We start from the raw sequence: 21,473 nt of genomic DNA on the forward strand, positions 1-21,473 counted from the left end.
CTTCACCATGTTTTTTTTTTTCAATATGTCAACCTTCACATCAAAACAAATTTATCTTTGTAGAAGTGGAGGTAGATCTAGTCTAGACTTTAGATAGATCTAGATCTATGTCTAAATCTAGATTAGATTCAAGTTAGAAAAATTTAATATTAAAAAAAATTGGAAATTCTGCGACTAGATAGTAGTGTGCGGCGGTATCACGAAATTAAGCTTAGTAGCACATTTGAATTAGTAAAACAAATATTCAATATTGAAATAGTTATGAGTTATGGATAACTGAACTTACTTGTCAAGTTCAATGAAGTTGGTGATGGTTTCATCTTGATCCGAGATTGGGTGTGGAAGAAATGTGTACAAACATTTTACCAGACAGACAGTGAAATTTGCCCTTTCAGAAATGTTTGTCTAGAGAGAGCAGATGATGTAAAGGTTATTTGTTTCTGAGGCCTACAGGGCACTACAGCCAGTACAGGGTGTCATCTGGCCAGCACAACGACCAACCGCTTCTACTTTTCCCCAACTTACGTCAGGTACCCATTAGAGCTGGGTGGACTCCGAGGCGCCCAAAGATCCCGAAATTAAAAATCCCAGTCTTCACCAGGATTCAAACCTGGACCTCCCAGTTTGGAAGCCAAGCACTTTACCGCTCAGCCACCGCACCTCCCAGACTAAGTGAGTTGATATTTAAGCTATGTAAATTAATGTATTTTCTTGATGCATAGCATTACCAGTTTTCGTCTTGATAGTGACCATGATGCACTAGTTAGCAAAATGAGCTGTTCTTCAAAGTCTAAAGCAAAAGTGACTAAAAGTGCCTAGTGACCTACCATCACCAACTTGAGAAGTAAGTTTAGCTATCCATAACTATTTGTTTTACTAATTCAAATGTGCTACTAAGCTTAATTTAATTATGGCCATTCAGATGTACAAAGACCTGGATTTCTTCTATCGTGTGGGTGTAGGTCAAAGACAAGTGATAATCAGTTGAAAGAGTGCCTTTCTGTTTTCATAACCAAATAGCATTATAGAATTGCAATGTTACAAATATTTAAATTTCTTTACCCTACATAATAAAAAGTAAAGTAAAGTTCCCCTTTCAGACCTTGTGGTCTATAGGGCAGAAGATGTAAAGGTCATGTGATTCTGTAACCAACTGTTAACGAGTGTGTCATGCGGCCAGCACAATGACCAACCGCCTTTACTTTTCCCCAACTAACATCAGGTACCCATTAGAGCTGGTGGACTCAGAGACGCCCAAAGATCCCGAAATTAAAAATCTGTCTTCAGCAGGATTCGAACCCAGGTTGATTTGATTTTGGTTTGAGGCACATCGGCACAATTTAGGCCATGTCGTGCCTGCAGTCCCTTAAGGATCCCTCTCTCTCTAAACAACATGGGCCAGATTCTATACAGTCATATCATTAAAATCAAGGTCTATTCACAGTTAAAATAGTAAAGGTAGTAAAAATTTAAATATTTGGTAAAAATCTAATGTAAATAGTGCATGTTCACAAATTCATAAATCAGATCTTCGTAGATAGCCCCACTTCCCGGATAAAGCCCAGTACCTTCCCAGGGTCGACATTATCAAATAGTGTATTTAAATTAGTGGCTCTAAAATATTTCGCCCTGACATCCTGGTATCTGGGGCAATCAACGAGGATATGTTCCACAGTGAGGCGAGAGTCACAGTACTCACAAAGTGGGGGCTCCTCTCTTTTCAGTACAAAAAAGTGCGTGATGTAGGTGTGGCCAATCCTAAGTCTGGACATGGTCGTGCTACCACGCCTTGTCAGACCCTTAGATGTGGGCCGCCACCTGACATCCGCCACAATCTGCCTGAGTTTACTGTGAGTCTCAGCCTCCCATCGGTGGCAGAGGCATTACTTTGTCTTAGGTCCGAGTAGGGAATTTGGGTTCCTGACACCGCATGATTTAGGGCTCTCTTTGCTTCTCTGTCTGCGGCTTCATTTCCCTCAATGCCAACATGGGAGGGGACCCAGATGAAGGACATCCCTACGGTCGGCTGTTATTTGGTCCAACAGCTTCAGGCTCTTATGTACCAATGGGATGTCAGTCTTCATCCGCCCCAAAGCTTGCAATGCAGATTTGGAGACGGAGCAGATTATAAATTTCCTCCTTTCTGATGCTTTTACGGCCATAAGTGCAAGCAATATTGCGTGCAATTCGGCCGTAAAGATGGAGCAGCCATCGGGGAGTCTACGGGAGATTGTTTTGTTCCGAAAGGAGCAGGCACACGCGCCTTTCCCTCCATTTTGGATCTGTCTGTGTAGATGGTGCCACAATCTCCGTAGCTCTCCTGCAGTTCCCTAAAGTGGACTTGTAGTATGCTTTGGTCTGTATTTTCTTTTTTGAAATTAAGGAGGGATAAATTTAATTTGGGTTTATTCATTAGCCAAGGAGGGTTCTGAGGGGTTTCTATTTTAGAGATTTGGTCAATGGGTGAGGTTAAATTTTGGATGGGTTCTCTCATTCGAAGGCCCAACGGCTGTATGACGTTAGGCCTTCGATTGTATAATTCTACCTCTGTGGGGTTAAATATGGAGTCAAAAGCAGGGTTCGTGGGGTTGGATTTTAGCTTGACTATATACTGCATTGCAAGCTTTTTCATTCTTATATCCATGGGGAGTTCTCCAGCCTCCACATGGAGACTTGGGATAGGTGATGTACGAAACTCGCCGAGACATAGACGCAGGGCAGCATTTTGTATTGGTTCCAGTATTTTTAGGTACGACTTCCTTGCTGCTCCATATATTATGGATCCGTAGTCTAGCTTGGATCGAATTCAAACCCAGGACCCCTAGTTCAGAAGTCAAGCGCTTTACCGCTCAGCCACCGTGCCTTCACTCTACATAATACCGTACTTTACATAAAGACTTAAATAGGGCAATAATAATAAAAGCTCACTGTTTTCTACAAAACATTCATCTCTGATTTAAAAATAGCCCTTCTTAGTTGAACTATTGAGAATGTTAACCTATTTAAGAAATAAGAAAGGATGTCTTATGAAAGATGTTAGGATAGTTTGTGGCAATGGGTTAGGTGTAATATAGCTAATTATTTTCATTATGTCCAATAGGACAAGTTTTGTAGACCATCCCTTATGATGACCAAAAAAAAAAAAGCTGTTGTTTGGAAAATGCCATGGAAGTCTTTATATATGTTAATTTGAATATATCCAGAAAGGATTTAACAGAATTCATACAGAAACTTTATATTGCATTTAATGTTTCTGAGATGGTTTCAACAACTTTATTTAATTAGACTGCCATCAATATCATTTTGAGAGACATTGTTTTATGTGACTGCGAAATACATCTCAAATTGTATAGTAGATATCCTTTAGGTTGTTGTTAGTCACAGTAATTATTAAATATAACTTTGTATAACATTTTTTTAAAAGTTTTTAATAAAATAAATAAAAAATTTGACTTTAGACATTTATTATCAATGAATCATATAAACAAAAAGTTGTTCATGTATTGCAACCATAATGATTCACATTCGCTCATGCTCACTTAGGTGTGTGTTGACAGTCTTATCACAAGGCCCAACTGAATAAATATGTTGAGTAGCTTATCATTCAATTCAAAGAACATAGAAAAGTATAATATTTCAAACCATATGTCATACAATGACATCTCTAGTCTGTGTAAATTGAACTACCATAAAGCCTGTTAACAATGAGGGGAAAAAACAATGAAAAAATATAGCATAAGCAGCCTTGACAAATTAATAATACAGGATACATTGTAACAATTACAATATCATATACATTTGTGTTTGGACTGAGCTTTAAAAAATACATTAACTTTGTTAGAACTGGTTTTAGTGCTTTCGCAATAGTTGCCTTCAGAAATCCTCTAGAAATAAATATGTAGTGGTTCATTGACATAAGCCTGGAATGCTACTTGATATAATTTGATGGCATTTAAAACCAACACCTCAACAACATATTTAAAAAAAAAAAAACTTCCAGAAGATTTTATGTACTAAAATTTATTAAAAAATTGTTAAGAACCAACTTAACAGATTTCATGTACTAAAATTTATCACAACTTATTAAGAACCAACCTAACAATTATAACTAACTATGTGTGCTTCTTCATTCTCTTTCTTCTTTTTCGTTCTCACTATATGTGCTGTATGGCTTATATTTATATAATAATATGTATATCAATTAATATACAAAAAATTGACTATAACACCTTACATGATGTGTTAACAATTAGATATCAGTGATAACTACAAGAGAGCTAGTCTAGTAGCATTTTCTTTAGCCCAACACAATGAAGTCAAGGTGATCATGGCAATAATATATATTCAACCCACAAATACAAATGAAAGCTCTTGACTTAAAACACACATACTTTCACACATTAAACCATGCAGAACTTCAATCAACTAAATTGCAACACTTATTCTTCTGTTACAAGAATCAACACTTGGTCAAGAAGATAGGAAGAATAATTATCTTGAGACATAAACAGAACAAAAGACTTTAAAATGAAAAAAAAAATATTAAAAGGGCATAATGTAAACAGGACCAGCATCTTCTGTAGATTAAGAAACATTGATATTTATATATTAACATAGTTAACATTTATCAAGAGTTCCTTCAACTGACTTTAGTACCACTGGTCATCAATGAATATCACCATGTCCTGGTTTCTGACTTTACAGCAAAACTGTTTTCAGTTGTAACCTTAATTATGTTACACAAAAAAAAAAAAAAAAACCCAAAAAAACTCCAAAACGGTTTTAATTTGTTTAGTACTAGCATCACAGTGACAGTGTGTTGTACTCACATATAACTTGGAACACAATAACTTAAATAAAACAATATAATTGAAATGTAAAAAAAAAAAGAACTCTAATACAAAGTCAAACAATCTCTATAAAGTACCAAGCCATTACAGGATGCACTAAAAAGGTTCAGATTTGTTACATGTACAAAGTTTATTCATTTAGTTTTCATGGTGCTTTTTTTTTTTTTTTTTGAATAAAAGAATGATGTTTAAAAAGTATGTAATAATGTGATGTCAGACATTCAAAGTAAACAAACAAAAGAATATATTAAGCAGTGAAAATCATCAACGTTTCAAGAATGTTCTTCAGAATCACATACTGACATTTACTTAGCCAATAGAATAACAGAAAAATAAAAAGGTTCACATTTACACTAGGTATTTTGCAGAGAATTATCAAATTTTTAAAGGAATAAAAATACTTTTTAAAATAAAATACTTTTGCAATAATTTTAGTTTTCAGATTTACTGGGTTTTGTTCTAGTAGACATTATTAGAAAACAAGTTTTTAAGACAATCAACTGAAAGATGTATATTTTTTAAATAAGTAATTGTGTTGTTGTTTTTTCCTCAGCAATAATGTATATGGTATAAAAAAAAAACAGACTGTACAAATACTAACAACTAACTTCAGCATGCGCAGTTTTCTCTTGGTTTGGCTTGATCATCTTTAAGTTTAATAGGATCTGGGAAGTCGCTGCACAGTTCAACATCTGATTCTTGAGCCATAGCATTCTTAGCCACAGCCTGGAATGCTTGTTCCACATTGATTGCCTCTTTAGCAGATGTTTCAAAATAAGGTATGTCACCTTTACTGTGGCACCAGCCTTGAGCCCTACGTGCTGATACCTAAAAAGAAATCATTTGCCAGTGACAAACTATTAAAAACATAACGTCATGGTGCTTGAAAACATTGCTTTGAAATGAGTGTGCCCACAATCCCAATTCATATATATTACCAATAGTAATTGATCTAGCATTCAAACAAAAATAGTCTAACAGACAAAAAAGTACATAAGTGGTAAAATATTTGACATAATGCTTCAAGGGAAACCATTTAACCATAAATATTTTTTAAGTAATACTTTTAGATCCATATCCATAACATTAAAGAAGATTACCCATCACAAATGGAAGTTCTGAATTAAAAACACAAAATAGATACCTATCACACTTAATATTAATAGCAGGAGATGTAGAATCAAACCCATGACCTAGATCTAAAAATAGATGCTACATTTGTAAAAAAGTATGCACAATGAAACAGAAAGCCATTCAATGTGACACCTGTGATGAATGGTACCAGCATCATATAAATACACCTGTGTATAATGCATTAAGCAACACTGTTGCATCGTGGCACTGTGTAACGTGTGAGTTACCTCAGTTTACATCAGGACTGTTTGACTCCTTTGATGCAGACACTTCTAACCCATACAACATCCTAAACACCATTTCAAACCAAACCCACCAACCTCTAGCCAGATCCACTCCTGTTAAATCTACTAATACTAATAAAACACGATCATTAAATAAACCTACTAAAGAAGTAATACCAAAATACCTTAAAACCTTAGTAATAAATTTTCAAAGCATTAGGAACAAAACAGCAGACTTAAAAATTTTATTAGAGTGAGAAACCAGACATAATTGCAGGAACAGAAACTTGGCTACATCTTGAAATTTATAATGCAGAAATTATGAAATTTTTAGAAAAGATAGGGCAGATAATCATGGAGGAGTTCTCTTAGCAATAAAAAAAAAAACACTCTTGTAGCAGAAGAAATTACCTTACCTAACTCCAAAAATTTAGAATCAACATTTTGTAAAATCCACACCACCTCAACATCCCTAATAGGCAGTATTTACAGACCACCAAATTCTAGTTTAGAGTACATGCAAGATCTAAGTAATCAGTTAACTACACTTAAAGAAAAAAATAAAAATGCAGTTTTTTGGATTATGGGTGATTTCAACCTACCTGATATAAATTGGAAAACACTAACCATAAATAAACACCAAAACCTCAAAAAGGACAAAAATGAGCTTTTCATAGAAACTTTACACAACCTAAGTTTAGATCAAATAATTAAAAAACCAACTAGATTAAACAACACATTAGATCTCTTCTTAACCAACAGACCTGGATAAGTAGTAGATTATGATATTATCCCTGGTCTATCAGACCATGATATTAAAATACACAGTCAGATAAAAGCAGTAAAAAAAAGCCAATACAAAACCCAAAAGAAAAATCCTACTGTGGAATAAATGTAACCTAACACAACTTACACCAAGCTGCATTAAACTTTCAACAACATTCATATTAGACATTAGACATTAACCTCTGGATGACCTCTGGAATTTCATTAAAAACTATCTACAAAAAAAAATATAGAAAATCATATACCAACTAAATACACATCAAACAAAATAAATAAATGCTGGTTTAATAATAGATTAAAGAAGCTTTGTAAACAGAAGGAAAACCTATATAGAAAATTTAAAGAAACTAAGGCAGAAAGAGTTTATAAAAAGTATATAAAAATTAAACACCTAGCCCAAAAAGTAAGCTGACAGCTGCAGAGTGAATACATATACAATGTAATATCTAAAGATACAAAAACCTATGGTCATACATTAAGTCTAAGAAAATGGAAACAACAGGCATAGCGCCATTAAAAGGAGAAGATAACATAATGATAATTAAACTAAATCTAACATCCTAAACAAATACTTTGCATCAGCATTCTCAGCCCCAGGAGACAAAGACATATTACTTAATTTGAACGAAGTAGACAACATAGGAGATATAGTAATACAAGAAAAAGGAATCCAAAAACTATTAGCCAACATCAAACCGAATAAGGCATCTGGACCTGATGGTATTCCAGCTAGATTACTCAAAGAACTAAGCAATGAGCTAGCACCAGTGTTCAAAATACTTTTTCAGGCATCTCTTAACCAGGGTAGAATACCAAGGGACTGGAAAGAAGCTAATGTCACCCCATTAAAAAAAGAAAAATCTAACCCAAGAAACTACAGACCAGTATCACTTACCAGCATCACATGTAAAATCCTAGAACACATAATAGGTAGCAACATCATAAACCACTTAGACAAACATAATGTCCTTACTCCATACCAACATGGCTTTAGGAAATATAGATCATGTGAAACACAACTAATAGGATTAATTGATGATTTTTCAAAAGGTTTAGATAACAGTGAGCAAATAGACGCTATCTTACCAGATTTTTCCAAGGCTTTTGATGAAGTTTACCACCATAGTTTGCTTAAAAAACTAAAATATTTCAGCATTAATGGTCCATTGCATCAGTGGATTAAAGATTTTCTGATAGGGAGAGAACAAACTGTAATAATGCTCTAAATCAACACCAATAACAGTAAACTCAGGTGTACCACAAGGAACAGTCTTAGGTCCACTACTATTTTTAATTTACATAAATGATTTACCAAATTGCTTTAGTTCAGGAACAAAAGTCAGATTATTTTCAGACGATTGCATAATATATAGAACAATAAAAACAACACAAGACACAGAAATTTTACAAAGAGAATTAGAAGAATTACAGAAAAGGGAATCAAATTCAAGCATGTCTTTCCACCCAGAAAAATGTCAGTTATTAAGAGTGACAAAAAAAACTAAAACAAATTAATTCCACTTATCTTATTCATGGTAAACCAATAATACAAACTAAAAACGCAAAATACCTAGGTGTTATAATAAATGAAAAACTGTCATGGAATCCCCATATTGAAGAAACTATAAAAAAAATCAAACAAAACATTACGGTTTATTAGAAGAAATTTCTATTATTATTATAGCTTTTATATAGCGCTACTTTCATGCTTATATAAATCAAATAAGAACATAAAACTAAAATGTTATTTAACCTTCGTTAGGCCAATAATAGAATATGCATCCTCTGTTTGGGACCCTCAACTCAAGAAAACATTAAGAAACTGGAACAGACACAAAAGAGAGTAGTGTGATTCATAACAAACGAATATTCACATTTGATTAGAGTAACACCTTTAGTAAAATCACTAAATTTAGAAAGCCTTCAGAATAGAAGACTTAACAATAAAGTAGCAATTATACATAAAACACTGAACCATAATCTTCAAATACAAAAACAAAATTTAATAAAATACTCAGAAAGACATAAAGACAAAGGCACATTCCTCGTTCCATATGCTAGGACAAATTAGTACAAAAGCTCCTTCTTCCCTAGCACTATTAGAGCATGGAACGGGTTGCCTGAGCTAGCCAGGAAAACCAGTGAATTGGCAGAGTTTAGGTCATTGGATAATATACATGACTAAATGCATGACGCGTAGGACGTAATCATCTTCTTTTTTGAAGTAACGTCTGTATCATATAAGATAAGATAAAGGTTTTAAAATAAGGAATGTCTGAAACAGCCCTCTCACTACTAATGCACTCGCCACACATCCAGTCACATGAATTGCATAGCTCAAGTGAAGCATGAGGTTACTTAAAGCTGGCTGTGATTTTTTAAAAGTAGAAATATAAATTGTTAAGAAAAAAAAGGATGTTTTCTAACTTTTGCTTTAGTTTCTATGGGCTTCCAAGTTTGGCGAAAAAAAAAATTTTTCTTCACACTGATGGATCTTTTTTGCAATGACCTTTCAATTTTTAGACTCCCTTATTACAGGTATACCAAAGTCGCCAGATAATGAAGATTTGATATAGACATTGATAATGAGAATTTAGCACTAGATCTAGACTTTGAGAGTGATAGTGAAATAAACACTGGATCTAAATCTAGAGTTAAAGAATCTAAAACTGACTTGTTGTTGTTTACCAAGTGGAAACTTTGGCTGTAATAGTTAAGGTTGCACAGAAATTTGATAAGGACAGTAGTCCATTAGATTGCTGTAAACATTTGAAATATTTAGGAGCCAGGAGTCGCTATCTCAATTTTTAGGTTGTTTTGTTAACAAAAGTAATGCTACATTTTTTTTTATTAATTATTTTATCCTATTTATTTTACTAAATCTGACTTTAGAGAGAGATTTTTTTTTTTTGGTTATCTGCAGCATGTTGGAATGGATTAACCAAAAAAATTAGTGTTTTTGTTTTTCACTAGCCTACAAAAATGGAACATAATGTTTAGCTATACTTTGAATATTATTGAAAATGCTTTCAATAGGAATATTAATGTTTCAGCTCTAGAATAAGACAATGATTGAGGTAAAAGATTTATCAATAGTAGCGATAGTGAAGAAGAAATTAATGCTAGATCTAATATTGATAATGTTATATCTAGTCGAACAAGAAAAACTGGTCACCCTCACCTCCGTTACATAGATGTAATAAAACGTGACCTCAAATTAGTGAACATCAATACTGACTATTGGGAAGACATAGCTCTAGGCCGCACCAAATGGAGAGAGATAGTAACCAAGAAAGTTATGGACAGTGAAAGTACATGGGTCTCAGCTCAGGAAGAAAAATGTACAATCCGAAAAACGGCCAGCTCCTCTATCACCGAAGCAAAAGCCACCTTAACCTGCGCTATCTGTGGACGGGAGTGTCTCTCCAAAATAGGGCTCCACGGCAACATGAGGAAGTGTGCTCTGAGATGAACCATAGTCGTTCTACGACTGAAGGAGGCCAATGGAAGAGTCAAACTGGAGAGAGGAATGTAACTAAATCTGAAATGATATTTAAATGTTTAAGCTCTGAAAATATATTTATGACTTGAAGCATAATGTTAATCTTAGGACTATTATTCTATATTATAGAAGGAAGTTTTTTTTAATGAGTATTATTTGTTTTTTCTGTGAATTAGGTCAAAATATAATGATTGAAATAAAGTTATATCCCTTCTCTTTGGGATGGAGTAAACAGTTCCTGTCAATTAATTAAGGGTTAACCATTTCACCACTAAGCAGTTGTAAGAAACTATCTACCCTATCCCTAAGAGAAGGGATATAACTCTGTATCAGCTATTTTAAAATTCACAGAAAAAAACTAATAAAACCTAACAAAAACCTTCTTTTTATAATAGAAAAAAATAGACTTAGGGTTAAGCATCATGTTAAAAGTCATAAATAGGCCTACAGAGCTCAAAAAAAAACAACATTAAAATATCACGTCATATTTTGTTGCCTTCCAATCTCCCATTTCACATATTCAATACCGGTACTGGATCTAGCATCAATTTTTTATTTATTTTCACTACTACCGGACTTAAATGGTTCTAAAACACTTACCCCAATCATTATATCCTTATTCTACAGCTTAAATCTTAATATTCCCATTAAAATCTTATTCTATTAAAGCCTAAACATAAGCCTAAATATGTTCCATTTTCTAGGCTAGCAAAAAAATAACATGTAATTTTCAAAAAATCATAAAAATCCAATCTAACATGCTGCAGAGACAAAATAAGCACATAAAAATAGCATCACTATCGCTCTTCTAGGTCAGAGTTAGTAAAGGTATAAATAGTTATTTAAAAACTAGCAGTGCGTGCGTAAACGAAACAACCCAAAATCAGCGATTGCCTGTGACTCCCGGCGACTCGAGTTGTCAACCAGTAGCTGCAACTCCCGGTGACTCTAGTTGTCAAAGGGTTAAGTAATGACATAATAGACTAATGGTAACAGTCAAATATAGACTCCATGAATGCAGAACCGTGACATGAGAACAGCGCTAGCAGAAGAAATGCAAAAGCAAGGCCAATGACACTAGTTCCAGATGGAATAACCTGCCTAGTGTGCAGCCAAACATTCCGGGTTCACATAGGTCTCACCAGCCACATGAGGAGGCACAAAACCCCAGTGCAAAGCCCTCAGTCATCTGGATGACAAAAGTGGTCATCATCAAACCACAATGGAAGAACTATATATATGCAGAACCACAGGAGGCAACTCAAGGTCACCCACGGGAACCCAGCAAATGCTTAAGATATCTATAAATTTATACATAAACATAATGTTTTTAGTTCCTACTAATAAATATTACTGGACTTCAGATAAAAGTTGGAGGGTACCTGCAGTATTAAAAGTATTTTTTTGTTATTATTAGCTTTTTAAGATTTTTAAAAATATACTCTGTAATAACACTCTTTGTGATTCCAGGTTACCTCCCTTAGCTTGGTATTTCCAAGGCAGGATAAGGGCTTAGTGGCAAAAGGGTTAAGAGTTTGCCAATAACAATTGAAAAGCTAACTGCTTAAAATAAAAGCCCTTAAATGTCATTTTTAGAATTCCTCATTTTTCTCTCAAACCTTTTATGACATGCATGGACAAGACTGAAATGAACAGGGTTGATATCAACAGCAACATTGCCGTAAATTTTACATTTTGTTTTTAACTCCTATTTGCAGTTTTTGATATTTGAGAAATTATAATCCATATATATAATCCTATAACATTGATTTTTAACTTCCCATTGTGTAACTTCCCAACTTCAAGATACAAATAAGAATACTATTAATACCGTAACAGAAATAAAATAATTCAGAAATAAAAATATAGACTTACTGCCCTGTTTTCCAAATCAATTTTATTGCCTATAACAACAAAGGGGAAGTTTTCTGGGTCACGAGGAGATGCTTGAATCAGAAATTCATCTCGCCAACTGTCAAGAGAGCGAAAAGTGTTTGGCATTGTGACATCAAAGACTAGGACACAACCATCAGCACCTCGATAAAAGGCTACACCTAATGACTGGAATCTTTCTTGACCAGCAGTGTCCCAGATCTGAAACAAAAGCAAATAAAAGATTTTAAAAAATTGAATACTGTGTGTAAAATTTTCCAAATGTAACTATAACCAAATCAAGTTTAAGATATATTGCACAATTATTAAAAGTTGTTTATTTTTTATAAAAATAGAGCAAACTAATCACTTACTTTTATAAATCTAAATAACATATATTTTAATTTTAAAATCTTTTTTATTGTGTGTGTGTCTTTAGTAAATAAACACTTGTATGCACATTAAAACAAATAATCTTGAATAAATTGTTAGTTACAATTTAACAGCATTATGATAAATACATTTCACGAAAGAAAAAAAAAAGTTTACAAAAACTAATGACAAAGTTTAAATAAAAATTACATTTTGTAATTCACAGATGTGTCTAGTCTATATTATAACCGCAAGGGCCCTGACTGATTGACTGACTCACCTATCATTCATTCTCCCACTTACCATCATGGATGAAAAAATACCAAAATTTAACCTGTTATCTTTTTCTGTGTGCCTAAGATAACTAAGCACCTTTCATTATCAAAACCACAGCAATTAAATTTACAGATACAATTTTTTATTTTCAATTTCAACAAGTTTTTTTTTTAATCCAACATTTTAAAAAGTACTAGATTAAACTTGAGTTTACTTTTTGTGCACTGATATTAACAACTTATTGGTTAGCTCAGTCTGGAGAGTATCAGACTTTAGAACTGAGGGTCGGAGATTCAAGTCCTTAATAAAGATGTAACTTTTAAAATACAAACAATATATAACCAGGAAACTAATCAATGGGCAAAGCCAGTGGGTAATGCTAGTTAGGTATATCGGTAGTCTAAAACTCTCAACTAATACGAAAATAAAAAGTATTGACCTGCATTGTAACAAGTCTGTCGTCAACCATTACTTCTTTAGTTAAGAAATCTGCTCCTATTGTGGCTTTGTACTGATTGCTGAATTTTTTGGCCACATACTGGTTCATTAAAGATGTTTTGCCCACTCTAGAGATGAATAAGCAAATCATGAGTTATGAAAGTTAAAAGTTATGAATTTTCTATGTAAAATTATCAATCAAAATCATTACATTTACAACAAGCTGAATGAATGAATTATATTAAAAAAAAAAAAAACTCACCCACTGTCTCCTAAAATGATAACTTTCAACAGCACTTTCTTTCTAGATGCCATTTTTACACAAAGTTGTCAGGAGACAAACAAAAAATTTACAAGAGTAGTTCTATCTAAAAATAGAAAAAAAAGGGTTAAATACTCATATGCTAAAGAAAGTTAACTTAAATGATAAAATAATAAAACTTTCAGATGCAAAAAAAAAAATATATATATTTTTTTTTACCAACTCATATTTTTGTATTACAAATTGTTTCAAAAGAAATTATTTACTTCATGTATTAAACATGGAACGTAAAATGAAGAATAAATAACAATACACCATTACCATTCCATGAATTCATTCATACCTTTGAACGAAATAGCATTTTAATGATCCTGTTGTGTAAAGTTTTATTTTTAGAAAACAATCACTTTAAAACTTCTGACCCTAACAATATCAAAGCTTACTGAGCTGACCAGATAATATATCATTGTGGTATTATCAAAATCCTATTTTTATCAGTAGCAATGTAAGAACTTGTATACAGATAACTTGGCTAAACAAAAGGAAAGATGACACCCTTTGTAAGGCAGACCCACAAATATATCTTTAATTGTAATTGCCAGTTTGACAATAGGTAGTAGGCTATTTTTACTAATGAGAGTAATTTATAACTCAATGCATTTATAATCTCAAAGTATGATTACCTTTGTATGCTTTCAGCTGAAAGCTCTGTTGGACAGTAATGGGAAGTGGGCTGACAGATTGCAGTGTGTGTAGTCCTCCAGTGATTCTGAGGAATACAAAAAAAAAATAATAAAAGGTATAAAATGATCAGCAATTAAAGTTAAACTAAAAGGAAGAGTTGAAGTTAAAAAGCCACAGCATTTACAGTAACTGTCACTCTGGTTGCCTCTTATCAATGTTATCACAGCTTATAGTAGAGATATCTAGACCAGATAGTTGGGTCACTTGGGGAATAAGGGTTTATGAAAGACATGAAAGAGGACTTATGTGTAGTTTAATTGCTAAAAGGGAAAAAATTAAACAAAATAATAATGGAAGTTTGTGTAACAAACTCATACCCTGGTGCACCTGTGTATATCATTCATGCTCACACAAATTTTGCCAAATTTAAGTACATTCTCACTATCACACCACTGTATACGTACAGAAGTCACAGTTGTCGTTATATTTGAACATGTTTGAAAAGATAACAGGTCACAATTAATTATTTCAAGTAGGGTGTTTTTTCCTGGATAAGAAAATTTGTCATTTTCATGAGGGTTTTATTCAATAAACATTTATTAACAAATGATCTTTTAACAATGAAGCGTAGACCATTGCTAGAGTTATCTACTTTAGTTACAGTTGATATATATTCCAGATTTCAACAATATAATTTAGATCTAGTCTGTACCTAAAGGGAGGATACAAAAATAGATCTAGACTATGGTACAACTAGAAGAATAAACAGCCTAATTTTTAGACTAAATAAAAAATACAAAGTTTTTAAAAAGTCCTATCATCAAATGCCTGTTGTGTAATACCTTCTTCCAGAATGTCAAGATAATAAAGAACGCTGATAGTAAATGTAGAACAAGACGTTTAATAATAATGAAGGGAGTCATCAAATGTTGTCCAGCTGAATCTCTACGTCCATAAAACTGCCTCTCTCTTAAGTCTTCAGAAGTATTCTGTTTACATTTCGCTTTTCTTCCTAAAACGTCCAATAAAAGTTTAAAGACCACAAACCTTTGGAAGCAATTATCATAAAGCCTTTGGCCTCTACACCACCAAGGCGGATGCTTCTTTATCTCATGAAATATGAAATACTGCTGCAATACAAGCCAGGCAAAGAAATGTCTATTACAGATACCCTTTAAGAGCATCACTACCAATAAAATATCCCTCAAGTGATAACTGGGATGCACAAATTAATGCACAAGTTAATCTCATTGTCTATAGTCAGTGATGGGAAAAGGCTTTGCACTTCTTCATCTAGCCAGCTTTATTGCTGCTGAGCTGTGAGCTCTTTTGCAGACTGTGCCAAGGAAAAAAAAGTGTGCTGTTTTCTTCAGTTGTTCAGCACTGCCATACAGGGTGTTGGTTATGTTGGGCTGTAGTGGAAGTAGGGTCTGCCTAAGGTGGATTAGGAAGGGACATTCAAAGAAGATATGGTTTACGGTTTCATAAGGATGGGCGCAGTGTATGCAAAGGGGGAGTTTATTTTGTTCAGATGGTAATTTAATAGAGGTGTGTGTCCTGTTCTTAGTTGGAAAATTGCCTTTCCACTTGCATTTCACTAAGCAAATAATAGTGGACCCCCCCCCCCTTTTCCCTCTAGGTGCTTTTTGACGGAGGCCTGGTTTGCATTACTCCAGACGGAGTACTACTGGATATAAACCCATCATGAAGTTTTTCTGGATATGGTGAATGTGATAGTGTGAAGGGGCCTAGATTCAGGATGTGACGATTCCACAGGGCATACCCAGGGCACCTTAAGCTTTCTACTGCAGAATATTTTCATTTGGAGAGCTCTATGGATGGCGGAGAATGGACCATTGGCCAACCCCACCTTGTCCCAAGGATATTCCGGTTACAGTCTTTAGACCCAGATGTTCTTTTTATGTCAGTTTTGGAGAAAATTGCCAAGACTGAAAACTACCTTAAAATGTGGGGATTATATATTTAAAAAAAAAAAAAAACCAGAGGAAACACCCAGCCTACACTAAAGACTTTGCACAAATTTTAGGAAAGTTTCCACAGCAGCGTTTTTGAACCAGCCAATTGCAGCGACTCAAATAAGAAGTTGCTGAATTATTTTTAAAGTAAGTAAAATTAATTAAATTTAATATTTTCTTTAGGCAATGTTACAAATTAATTACACTGCATGAGTTTTAAATTAATGCACTCATACACACAAAATGCATGCAAGGCACTATTGTTTGTACATTTAGATTAAAGGACTTTGACAGCTTTCTGCAGCTTTATATTGGTCCAGGCAGTCTAAACATTCTATAATAGATAGTTGCTTTACTGGTATTGTAACAACTCCTCTCTCAAACAACTATAAAGAATTAATGTATGGCCAATCGTATAGCCAGCTCAACTGCTGCAGCAAATCTTTCTCTACCATCACCAGATAACTCGGTTAACAACTTTCTGTTGAAAAAACATACCTATTAATGATACGAGCCTAGGCTCATATTTGAAGGTACCAGTATGATAGAGAAAAAGAGGGTCAGTGAATAAACATCTTCAGTCCAGTGCATAACCAGGAAAGGAAACCATAATCTAAAAAATAAAGTAGAGAAGGGAGAAACATGGTGGGAAGGAGGATAATTAATGGAGTATATTTGAGAAATAACACAAAGGAAGGAATAAGTAGATGATTATCTTAAAATCTATATAGGAATGTTGTGTTGTCTTTATATGAGAAGGGAGTCCTTGTAATCACTTAACAAATTTCCATAGGATCAAAATAAGCAGTCTTAGTCTTACTGAAAAAAAATGTCCAATGAAAGGAACCTTACTACCCATTTTGATTTTTATTCTTAAATATGCATAGGAATACTAAGTAGCTTAAAATTATTATGGTCAAATGGCACATATAGTTGACTCTTGATAGTCTGATGATTCATAATCCGACACACTAAGTAATCTAATGCAAAGCTGATGTCAATTCTTGTTATGAATGTAAATACTGTAGTATAATGTATCATTTTTAGAATGTAGATTGGCTTAAAAATGTACATTATATTATATATATATATCGAGCATAAAATTGACTAAAATTCACAGAGTATTCAGGTTAGGTGCAAATTATCTTTACTAGATCTGAGATCCAAATCTAGACACTGTGTGATTATCCCTAGCTAGATCTAGATTTAAGTCACTAATATTTACTGACTTTCCACGTGAAGTCACTCTTACTGTTACAGCAAGCACATTTTAGGTGAGAGAGTGCCCAGCAAGGTGTAGCGTAGATGTTAGGCTGGTATCTGCTCTAATTATAGACAATAGTCACTATAGACTAAATCTAGCGAGTCTACAGACATAACAGTGAGCGGAAACAACAATTTCTATGCTGCCTTCAGAAAAATAATGCAAGGTAAAATGATGTTTTGAGCCATGGAAATGCTAGTTTGTTGTTTTTTTTGAGTGGGTTATCCAAATACTCTGAGTGGATCTTTTTAATTGTAGATCTAAACTCTAAACCTAGATTTCAGTAATACAGACTAACAACTATTATAACCTATGGTATTTAATATATATAGAAGATGTGTCTTATAAATGTTCTTGCTCAATAAAAGAGTATGTATATAGATTAGATCTAGATCTAACTTAACTAGATCTAGATTAGATCTATGGTAATTTTCATCTTCCGAACAAGTTAAGTGCTGCTGCAACAATTTTTACGTTTGAATTTTTATAGCTCCGTAATGGTTAGTCCTATGAAAAAAACTGGAAACAGCTGTAAAATCGTCATCCATTTGTCAGTAAAAATAGATATATTGTTTCCTTATGCTACACAGTTACAACAATAAAATATGAAGTTGAAGAGGGTCAGGTCAATGAGGTCCAGCGCTAACTTTAGCTAAAATTATTCCCCGCTCTGTACACTAACGAACACTTCATGTTATTGTATCTAAAAATAATATTATCTTCAATTTTCTTTTTTTAAATACTGGTATCTATTTCTTTTTAAACCAAATCAAGACCAACAGATTAGTGTTACTTTTCCTGCTCTTAATTGGTCGCTTTTCTGCTTATAACTGACACCACAACCAGAACATTAGACAAGTTTTACCTATACTGTGTGTAGCCTACCTAGGCCTAGTTGACCCAAATAAAAAATATAAACTGCGCAACCCCGCTTGTCTAGTCCGCTCACTCTGCTCAGTGAGTGTGACCTAATTTGGTACCTGATTGATCAATAATTGTCCCTCTCTCTACATTTTTTTTCTCTGATACTGTGCTGATGATAACACTCTTAGTACCTACCTGGTTTATCAATAATAAGGGCACCAAGGAGAGACTAAATGAGTGAGAGGGAGAGCAGGGTTGTGCCTATCACTGTGTTTGTTTCTTTGTTCATTGTTTTTTGCAAATTTTTTGGTTAAGTGTTAGTAGCCTATCACTTTAGATTGTCTTAACATTTGTAGAGCATTAGTGATGTGTGGCAAAATAGTAATAAAATAGTGTAAAAATGTAGATATAGTGCTGCCTCAAAGTCTTTAATAGTATAACAGCTCAATGTTCATTAAAATAGCTTTAGTTAATGTCATTGATAGTAATAAACGAATATTAGTGAACACCCCCTTTTTACACAAAGGTTATGACATGTATGTGTTTTTGAGCCTATTTAGAAGAATTTTAGATAGGTCTTGTTTAGCTGGTACCCAAATTTTCTTTAAAAAATCTTCACCCCGGACCTACACTCCTATCCTAGAAGAAAAAAAATATAGTCCTACCAGTGTTCTTTGAACTAGTGTAAAACCCTTGTTTTTCAGAGTACAAACAAAACAATAGATATAGACTAGTTTTGTCATAGCTATCAAAATAAAGGCTCATTTTAACAAAGATTGTGGGGTGTTCAGTAATATCAGAAAAAAAAAGGTGTTTGTTAGACGAAAATGACAATATCAAATTTATCTAGACAAGTCTAGAACTAAAATCTAACTAAATTACTTTATTTTAGACTATTAGTGACTAATTTGTCATTTGTCTAAAGTTAGTCTAAACTCTAGTATTTTAAGTCTTGGGAAGTAAAGACCAAAGAATTAAATTAAACGAGAGATTGTCAATAGTAATAGCATGGTCATGGACATAGTTCTAATATTAGTTAGTCAGTAGTATAAAGTGTATAAAATGTATAAATTAAACGAGAGATTGTCAGAGATCTCGTAGTTTAAAGTGACTAAAGAGTAAAGTGAAAAAGTGTGTAACTTAGTAGTAAGTCTAAACTAGATCTAGACTACTAGAGTTGAGTTTAGGCACATTGGCACAATTTAGGCCATGTCATTCTAGAATACTAGTCAAGATTGACTAGAATTGACTAGATTGTCACTAGATTGTGACTAGATATTCTACTTCTACTACTACTAGATTCTAGACTAGATCTAGGTCCTAGGACAATCTAGGTCTAGTCACTAGTCCTAGAATCTGGTTAGGGCTAGATTGGCTAGATCTATCCTCATCATGATCATCATCATCTTGAACTTCTTAATATTCTTATATGCATTTCTACTGTACTGTAACTATTAAATTCTATGTCTCATTGTGACATCATTGTCTGCCCTGGCCTGAATAAATAATAAAATTAATAATATCTAGATCTAGATATTATATCTAGATACTAGATTATAGATATAATAAAATTTATAAATAATTTTAAAAAAATTAATATTATTTAAATTTTAATTATAATCTACAATATTAATTTATTATTATCTAGATCTAGAATAGATCTCACATCTACCCTCCTACATAGTGTACAATAGACTAGACTTGTACAAGTACATGTAACAATCATACAATGAATGATAATACAATGTAACAACTAACATTTTTTACATTCATTTTCATCTCTGACTAAGTCTAGTTCTAGATCTAGATCTAACATTCGTAACATTAATTACAAGAAAACAAGTCTATGCCATCCTTGTCAACAGCAAAGATGAAACATGTAAATCTGACGACTATATTCACCTGGTTAAAATGATTCCGTCTGAAGCAAAAATGTTTTCCTATCACATAGATTACAAATGTCAGTACGGAAAACAAACACCCTCATCAATATGGCGCTAAATCCCGTGACCAGTGACGTAAGCTTGCTAAAGGTCAGCTGTTTTAAAAAGCTACCGGGTTATTTTTCTTCCTTTGATAAAATAAATGTAAACACATGTCACATGGGAGATTCGGATTATTCGCAATCTCCACACTCAGTTAAGTAGACAAGTATGATTATCAACAGATATATTCAAATCTAGATCTAGAATGTTTTCTAGGTTCGACTTTAGATTCATTTAATTAAATTAGCACGAACCATTAAAGTCTAAATCTATTATAATTACTAGATAGATCTAAATCTAGATCTAGATAAGACATCATTTCATGATCATAAGATCTAGAACTAGAATAGATTGAATTATTTGAATAGCGGCATCAATAGCCACAATAGATTAACTACTTTTATTACTTTTAACTTCTAGATCTAGATTCTAGATCTACTGACTCAGTGACTACTCATCTAGAATTTAGATTTAGAATTTTCCTGGTATGATGAATAGACAGACTAGATCTCATTATCTAGTTGCTAGATCTAGTTACTAGTGAAATCTAGTCATCTAGTCTAGCTAGTAGGAAGGACTCTAGCTAATCTAGACTACTCTAGACCTAGACTTTAGACCTATCTAGATAAGTAGATTATTATAGAGTCTAAGTGACTACTACTAATTTAGTAAAACTGACGTTAGCATCAATGCATAGGATAGGATATGATTCAGTAATTCCCACCAATAGTTCACAGAAAATATGTTTATGATACTTTATGTCCTAAGGCAGTTCTGAACATAAATTCATTTAAATATGAATGGAAGAGTCCATTGCTTGTTCCGAATTGGTGTTTTAATTTTCGTTTTGCTCTCATCGACATATTCTCGATGTTTTGAGTGTGTGTATCGCTGTCGTTGGGGTCTACAAAGTTGTCTTGATGTATTACTACAGAATGACTGTAGACCCCATTATTTATGTTTGCTATATTAGCATAAGCAGCC

At 33.4% G+C, this 21,473-nt stretch overlaps 2 protein-coding genes and 1 long non-coding RNA gene across 8 annotated transcripts in view; 2 read left to right on the forward strand and 1 right to left on the reverse strand.

Annotated features, from left to right (window-relative positions):
• The first annotated feature begins 10 nt into the window (after positions 1-10).
• On the forward strand, positions 11-5,012 carry LOC106052342 (uncharacterized). Its single transcript, XR_008777313.1, has 3 exons — positions 11-672; positions 747-1,303; positions 2,817-5,012. It is a non-coding gene; the product is annotated as an uncharacterized LOC106052342 (long non-coding RNA).
• Positions 3,448-20,544, reverse strand: LOC106052316 (ras-related protein Rab-7a-like). Of its 3 annotated transcripts, XM_056025240.1 has the most exons (7): positions 20,407-20,529; positions 16,875-16,989; positions 14,400-14,485; positions 13,717-13,822; positions 13,456-13,582; positions 12,372-12,590; positions 3,448-5,678 (listed from the first exon to the last, which is right to left on the reverse strand). In XM_056025240.1, exons 4-7 carry the CDS (start codon positions 13,767-13,769, stop codon positions 5,460-5,462), a joined length of 618 nt encoding a protein of 205 aa, XP_055881215.1. In that variant the 5' UTR covers positions 13,770-13,822; positions 14,400-14,485; positions 16,875-16,989; positions 20,407-20,529; the 3' UTR covers positions 3,448-5,459. The 3 variants fall into 3 exon arrangements, with proteins under 3 accessions (XP_055881215.1, XP_013063134.1, XP_055881216.1); XM_013207680.2 differs by lacking the exon at positions 16,875-16,989 and having other exon boundaries at positions 20,407-20,544; XM_056025241.1 differs by lacking the exons at positions 14,400-14,485; positions 16,875-16,989; positions 20,407-20,529 and adding an exon at positions 14,060-14,078.
• The window catches only part of LOC106052301 (EEF1A lysine methyltransferase 2-like), a 9,638-nt gene continuing 8,706 nt past the window's right edge, over positions 20,542-21,473 (forward strand). The window contains exon 1 of one of the 4 annotated variants that reach the window (XM_056025238.1): positions 20,542-20,655. Coding sequence is in view for 1 of the 4 variants with exons in the window: in XM_056025237.1 (XP_055881212.1) it covers positions 20,695-20,705 (11 nt within the window). In the remaining 3 variants the exon portion in view is untranslated. Of the gene's footprint in view, positions 20,706-21,473 lie in introns of all 4 variants that reach the window. The other 3 variants (XM_013207672.2, XM_013207662.2, XM_056025237.1) reach the window with 3 other exon arrangements.

Source organism: Biomphalaria glabrata, chromosome 4 (genome assembly GCF_947242115.1).
Source record: "Biomphalaria glabrata chromosome 4, xgBioGlab47.1, whole genome shotgun sequence".
Taxonomy (NCBI): domain Eukaryota; kingdom Metazoa; phylum Mollusca; class Gastropoda; family Planorbidae; genus Biomphalaria; species Biomphalaria glabrata.